This window comes from Lissotriton vulgaris, chromosome 3_1, assembly GCF_964263255.1.
Source record: "Lissotriton vulgaris chromosome 3_1, aLisVul1.2, whole genome shotgun sequence".
Lineage (NCBI taxonomy): Eukaryota > Metazoa > Chordata > Amphibia > Caudata > Salamandridae > Lissotriton > Lissotriton vulgaris.
The window spans coordinates 135,189,893-135,197,620 of NC_141689.1; the positions used below are offsets into that span (position 1 = coordinate 135,189,893).

The 7,728-nt window shown below is 42.2% G+C and overlaps 1 protein-coding gene across 1 annotated transcript; it reads left to right on the forward strand.

The window, feature by feature from the left end:
- The first annotated feature begins 865 nt into the window (after positions 1-865).
- On the forward strand, positions 866-7,508 carry LOC147726093 (uncharacterized). Its single transcript, XM_086963413.1, has 3 exons — positions 866-905; positions 1,590-2,084; positions 7,015-7,508. The coding sequence occupies exons 1-3, from the start codon at positions 866-868 to the stop codon at positions 7,506-7,508; spliced, it is 1,029 nt and encodes a 342-aa protein (XP_086819539.1).
- The last annotated feature ends 220 nt before the right edge of the window (positions 7,509-7,728 follow it).

Consider the following 7,728-nt stretch of genomic DNA (forward strand, 5'->3'; position numbering starts at 1 on the left):
GGTAAAGGTGGATTTTTCATCTGTGCATTCCCAAGCTACAGCTAAAAGACATTGGCCATTTAACTGGAATGACAGACCTCTGCCACTTGAGGGCCTGGCTCAATAGATTGGAGGCAGATGTTTTGGCTATTGACCTCTGGGAGAAAGATCATTATCTCCTACTTTTGATTAAGATCTGCATTCCATAGCCTCATAGCAGACAGGATTGAAATTATGGGGAGACATATGTGGTTCAAAGCTAAACCACCTGAACTACCCCCAACTTGAAAGGCATACTACAGTACAACTTCTGGTGCCATATTTCAGCAGGGCAGAGATACACTTGTGGGGACATGGGACTGGCAAACCTGGAACTGCTTGGTGTACACTGCCAGAGAACTGTGTTGTGCACAAGGAAGATTAATGACATTGGGAGAGAAAGTGTACCCTTCCTGAATAGTTGCTGGCCTAGACTGACTACCTGCTGCTGCGTGTCACCCTGAAGTGTGCCCTCTGAGGGCCTGTTGGCCTGCCCCCTGTTCTTTTGCGGTCTCCAAAACATCATAGCTCTCCTGCAAAGATTCCTCTGTATCTAATTGTGACACCTGGGGAGCGGTGTTCTCTTAAGTGCCTGCATTGTCTGCTGTATCACAACTGGTAGCACAGAGTGAGCAAGAAGCTAAGAATTGTGCCAGGGTGTTGTACTGCCTTGTGTGGAGCCCCAGAAGCCTTGCTCAAATCTAAGGTGTGCGGCCGCTGAATGTTGAGGACCATAAGCTGTGTAAGGGTCTTGTTGGTGGTGAGCTGATACACTGGTTGCAGGATCTAGCGTGGCTTTGTCAATTGTGACAAATCTCCCTGTTGTGACAGGCTGACTTCATGCTCAATGCATGTGGTGCCTGATTCCCAGGTTGCAGCCCATGGAGGTGAGGGCATACCTGTAGTAATGCCTCATACTACCTTATGCGGCCCTCCTAGACTTGCTTTTGTGTGTGTGAGACCAAAATTGTTTGGTGCAACCGGCATCGTTGTGTACCATATGTGGTGCCTCATTTTCAGAGGGATACAAGGCCATCCGCAACATCAGACCAGCATATTTAAACAACAACCTCTCCTTCCACGCCACCCAGATAAACTTCTGTTCAGCTGTCCTCTCTCTGGGCACCATACCACACATCTTTAAGAGCAGAACAGGTGTAGAGTCCTTCTCCTACCTCTCAGTCAAACCTGAAACAACCTCCCACTGTACCGCCAGCAATGCCCTAAACTACTCCAGTTCAAGAAGAACCTCAAGACCTGGCTCTTTGGATGGTCCAGCACCCAATGGAGCTACCCCCCACCGCCTTGAGATGCATGAGGAGCTGTGCTTTACAAACCCATGATTGATTTATTGAATAGCTGCCAGAACCACGATCCATATGGATCCCTTGTTTTCCCAGCACAGTTTTAAATCCAAACAAGTCTTAGCTTTGTTAGTTTTTAAAATATTGTCAAGCTATAGAGCAGTACCTTTTGTATTTGTATATCCTCCCTATCTAAAAATATTGAAAAGCTTGACTGCCTCCTCCTGAATACATCTCTAATTATGTTCTTCTCTTCTCCCCTTTAAGGTACAGTGTTTCCGGGTCACGTTCTGTGTGCCATTCCTGTTACAGGAAAGAGTTTTGAACAGGATGTTCTGACACCCTTTGTGGATGGCTTAAATTCCTTGACATCTGTTGCTGAAACCTTGCTATATAGCACCAACCTTTTGCAAGTCATTCAAAATGTTCGCCAACTCTTAGAGTCGTCCCACACAAGTCTGTCAAAGGCGGAGGAGTCATCTGTGGTACAACTGAAATCCTTGAGCGCAAATAAAGAAGAGATCTTAGATTCGATAAACCGTTTGAATGCTGAACAGATGGTGCTACAAGATAAGAAAACATTTCATAAAGTGCAACTCTCACAACAGGTGTCCCTTGCCAATAGAATACAGGTATCAAAGAATATGGTCGAGAATGCAACTCGTGATATATACAGAGCGACAATTGCATTTCAAGAGGCAGATGCCGCCAGGAAGAAGGGCCTTTACACGGTATTGATTCCCATAATTGGACCAATAAGAGGTATATATTGATCTTGGCTCATACTGAATGTCATAAAAGAAATAACACATCTACATTCATATCACTTAGTCCCAAACAAAACCCAGATAAACACCTGAGGTCACAATTTTAGGATATTATGCAGGGCAGCAAAAAAAGTTGCTGCACTGTTTTGCCGTAACTGGCGAGAGTTGCAATGTGCCATAGCTACAAAGGATTGGCAGAGTAATGCTCTCTCCATGTGCTGGCACACTTTCTGCAGCCATGAATCAAGGCAGGTACCCTTGCACTGTAGTACAATGGTAAGTGAGCTGTGGGCAGGATAGTTTTGTGAAGAAAGGCTTTCCTTCCTGCACAAAAACTATGTTTTAACCCCTTGCATGCTGCTCCGATCGCAGGTGCGGTCATGACGGCCGGGAGCCGTCATCAGCACACGAGCACTGTGTGCTATGATGGCTCCCGGCCATCATCAGCATGCAAGGGGTTAATGCAACTTCCTTTGTTTATGGGTGCTTCTGAATGCAGCACACATGCAGAGAGGAAGAAAGAGGAATCATAAAAACAGTGTTCTCATTATGCCAGCCTCTGGGAGGTGTAAAGCCATTTACACAAATCTTGATAGATATAAATTTGCTTTAGAATCAATGGTTGGATCCAAAGGAATGCCCATGCACCTTCCATTGAACACTCATTTGATGCATTACTCCTGGTCATATGTTACCACAACTCATCATTTGCCTTACTTTATAAATGCCATCCTGGATTTTGAGTTGGGTTTGTGTTTGAAAAGCAACACAAACTATGCACATCTGGCCCTGGTTTCTAACGCACACACACACACACCACACTCTGGAAGACATATACACAAAAACTCACCATGCTCACACATATACATACATACATTTAAATGCGATTTACTAAGCTATGCAAACCCACCTTGAGTGGTTCTGCGTGGTTTATCCTAAATAACTTCCTTTCATTACTCTGATTCGAGAAGGCATTCCATAAATCCAGCTATGACTTTTGTACACTATCCCATATTTACTGGGATTGCATCAGAATATTACACTTTTCCAAGTGAGGTGTGTCAAAGAGAAATATCTTTATTTTTCTGGCATTTCCTCTTTTCAGTTGTACTTACTTTTTCAGAGGAAAATACCTCTAAAGATTGTTTTTGTGCAAGAAAGTTCCCCTTTCTGCAAAAAACAATCCTGCCTGTAATGCAGGCACCCTTGCACTGTGCTGCACGTGTGTCCGCATTGGAGCTAATATACCAGCTCTAGAAGAGAGCATGAATGAACTATATCTTTGTAAATATCAAGCATTTCTTCTCTATCCATTTTACGAAAAGCAGTTCATTGCACCATCTTTTCTAGCTGCCCTGATTTGCATAGAAGTTTAGTAATTTATAATATACTGCCTTTCTGTAATGGGAACTAAAATTACGTTTTCTATATATAGAGCGCAAGATATCCTCAGAGAAATATAGAGGCAACAAGCAGATACACTTTTTCAGGTAGTGTCGGTGAGCTATTAGGCTTATCAGAGGACAGTGTTAAGCATTTGTTGTACTTAATGAGACACATACTCAAGAATAAATCCATAATCAATTTAGTATAAAATTTGCTCAATTCTGTATATGTTTTTTGAGAAGCAAGACTTCAGATCGAAAATATACTGCATACATTTTCAATTACTTCAATAAATAATTCATAGACTTTTAATTTCTGTGAAAAATACAGTGCAGTTCAAAATATGCAATACTTTCAGTATCTAGGCACTTAGCAGTCGATACCATCAGATATGTACTGTTGCGTTCGTGAGAGAAAGTAATGGATTTCCGTGCACCACTTCTAGGATGCCATTGCTTGAAAACATTACTCTTGCCTCGTGGCAGGCGTAGGACATGGGGTTTCTCCCATGAGAAAGGAAGATTGCTGGAGCTGCATATTGCAATCGACTTAAGTCCAGCAATGCATCATTTTTGCACCAACAGATGTGTCAGTAATACTGATGTATGTGTCATTCCTTGTAACAAGATGTGTCATACAGTAAATATGACATATTCATCATGTCGCAAGGAGGGCGCACTGAGAAGTGATGCATCACTGTTTTCAATGGCCCACAGTCCCTTGGCCAATCGTTTTAGCTTGACGTCCTCTTCTGACATGACCTCAGCTGTTTCTGAGGGGACTGACTCATGTCCACTCTCAGTATCATTATCAGTGATAATGTCATCATCCTTAGATTGGGCTACCACACCTGGGTTATCTTTCTCAAACTGAGCAAACAGTTGTCTGAGATATTCAGTCTTAGGACTTGTGCCCATTCTGATACCTTAGCACTTACAGATGTTTCTGCAATATGCATTGTTCAGGTCCTATAAAGGTGTCATGTCAAGCTCCTGATCATGGCTAATGGTTTCAAGCATTATTTCACTAAAATTCTTAACTTTTTAAAGAATTGCAAAAATAACTACATTACTTTGTCCTAAATAAAGTACTGATTTTTACATTTATAAATGTTTGTTTCAGGAACTTAAACAAGGCCCTAGCGGTTTAGACATTTAGAAAAGATAAGCCAATCGCAAGTTAGTCTATCTAAAGGCAATGTTTTGATTTACTCATGTGTTGACTCATTGACAAAGTAGACCAGCAAATTAAAAGTTGTTTACCCCACTGCTGATCCACCCACATAAGGTACTACTTCTCTACATAGTTTATTTCATTTGAGTAAACTGTACAGAGTGTGTGAGATATATTTCTAATATTTCTTTAAATAGGTTTTTGAGAGGCAAGACTTCAAATCAGAAATATATTTATACAGTTGCAGTAACTAAAATAAATCCATGTAGACTTTTACTTATGGAGAGAAATGCAGTGCAGTTCAAAATATTCAATACTTTCAGTATCTAGTCCTTCTGTCGTTGATACCTTCAGATATTTACCATTGTAATTGTTGGAGAAAGCAATGGAACTATGGAGTTCAGTAGACCATCATCAGAGTTACCGCCGCGGTCACCAGCAGCAGGTCTCTGTTGGTCCATAGATGCTGAACACCGCCAACCCAGCAATCGAGGTTGTTGGACAGCTGGTGTAGATGTGGATGGTGGAGGACTGCCACTCAGATGCTCTCGCATCACTGGAAGGAGGGCTCCAATGAGGAGTTTCAAGGTTCACCAGCACCGACAGGCCACAGATGTGATACAGTGCAAACAATCATGGAGTAGGAGGTTCTGCCAACGTTGCTGCTGTCAGCCATCAGTGTCATTGGCAAGAGGAATCAGCTCTGAGGAACAGGGCGGTTTTCAGCATTGGTCATCATGCTGAGAGGATCCCTCAAGGAGATATACAGGGTCAAGTCTACAGGGCTGTTAAACCAACAGACCTGGGAAGCTGCAATGTTTCTTTTCCAGTGGTGAGTTGTGTCAACACTGAGTGTGCCGGTCCTCAACCATGGTTTCTTCACTGGTAGATGCTGGTGTCAAGAGACTCTAAAGGAGGATCTTGAAGTCTGCAGGGGCTCTGGGGTTTCTTGGAGGTCTTGCAGGCTTAAGAAAGAAGAGCAATTTCCAGCTGTCAAGTCTGCTTGCAGTTGACAGGGATTTGTGTCGGTTTCTTCTGCAGTTGGACTCAGTTCCTGGTCCACCAGCAGTCTTCTTCCATTGTTCAGCAGTCTTCTTCCATTGTCTTTTATAGTTCAGTCGAATTTGAAGTCAGGTTCTCAAGGAGCTACCTTAATACTGAGTTTAGGGGTGTTTTTAGAGAAGGCCAGGTAGTAGTTAAAGGGCTACCTAACTGTAGGGTGCCACCATCCTCTTAATGCTCATCCAAATAGGGGGTCGCTATACCCCGACTCTTAATAAGCTACTATCCCTAATCTTACAATGCCTGATAGTGAAAAGTTGGGTCTTCCTTGCCTGAATGACCTGAGGGGTTGTACCTGGTGAAGGTAGACTCACGTCTTTAGGGAAACAGGAGGTTTTTAGATCAGTTATTGGTGGGTGCACTGCCAGTTTATACGCATAGCAATTACAATTCAGTAAGTATCCTAGGTGCTAATCGGTGAGTGGACAAACCTGAACCACTCATTTGAGTAGAAAAACTACTACTGTCTTAAAACACGGATTGCCGATGCACTCTAAATTAAGTATATAGATTGTTAAGTAACAAATTCACAACAATTTAAACAACAATTGACAGAAGCGACAAAACTCCAGCAGACGAGTGAATCTTGGAGGCTTTAATGCAGAATACAGCCAGCATACATGGCCACCTCTGCCCAAAGCATCCATTGTCTACGGATCTGGAGAGATCTAGCTCTCTACCCAGTGGTCCAGAAACATGTCTGGTGATGGCAGGCAGGCTAAAACCAGTGTTTGGTAGGTTTTCAAGGTATTGATAGTTTTTTCCATACAATAAGAAGCAATGGGCAGAATGGGCAGAGTTTGATTCCACAGATTTTCATTGAAATTCTGTGACATTCTGTGGAGTCAGACAAAGCATTGTGGGCACTTGGCCCTATTTTCTTAATGCAAAATACACCCTTACATCGAAAAAGAGCTGGAAGAGGGAGCAGTCCCTCTAAGTTTAAACTTAACCATAGAGAGACTGCTCCTCCTTCTTGCCCGGTTTAGAAACCAACCACTGCAGATTAATTCAGCCAGAGGAGCAGCAGAATTTATCAGTAATTCTGGATAACAAAAGTAACTCATGATTACCCAAAGATCCGTCCGGAGCTAATTTTAATAGTTAGCATGTTATCCTAGTAGCAAAACATGAATTTATTTTTTAAAAGGTGCCTCGTATCCAAGTTTGAAACATTTGCAATGATAATATTTGTCAACTGGTAAATGCATAGTCTGAATAATCTCTTAATTTATATGTATTCACACACTTCAGTGTAACAGTGTACCAATAAACATGTAGTCTTGTTTTTCCCTTTCTGTTAGGTGCTATGAGGGCGGTTAGGCCAGAAGAAGCTATGCGTAAGGCAGAAAATGATATACAACAAGCTACTTTGATGAGAGGAACACTACAGAGATTTGTGGAAATCTATACAGCTGAGTATTCGAAATATGAGACAGCAGTCAGTTCCAATGACCAGACCATTGCAGCTAACACATTAAAAAGGCAAGTCCTCCAAAAGGATCTAGACTCAGTAAGGGCACGGCATCAAAAGTTGAATAAATTCCTCATCTCGTTGAGGAAATGCACCAGTTTACTGAGCACTGGTGCTGGCAAGATAAGTGGGGCCGACATGTACCTGGAGCTCAGTGGGGTGCTTGATGGTCTGCGGGGAGTCTTGAAGGAAATCATAGCGAGTTTACTCCCCCTGGTTGAAAGTAGTGGAGAGTTCTCACTCCTAATATCTTATAGATTAACAACCACCATAAATAAGCTGGATGAGGCTAATCGTAGGTTGAAGAATGATGAAGAACCCTAAATCAGTGTATTCCTATAGCACTGCAGTGCAATCCCTGTAATCTGTTTCTTTTTATGCATTTTGCTATGCAATACCTTTGGGTGGACCTCTCATATCTCCTAAGTTTTTCTCCTTAATTGTGACCAAGTCCTCTATATTAAAGATTGCAAACAATCAAGCACAGCATAAATTCTCTGCCAGAACAACATTTTCCTTGTTGCAAAGTAAAGTGCAATCCCTC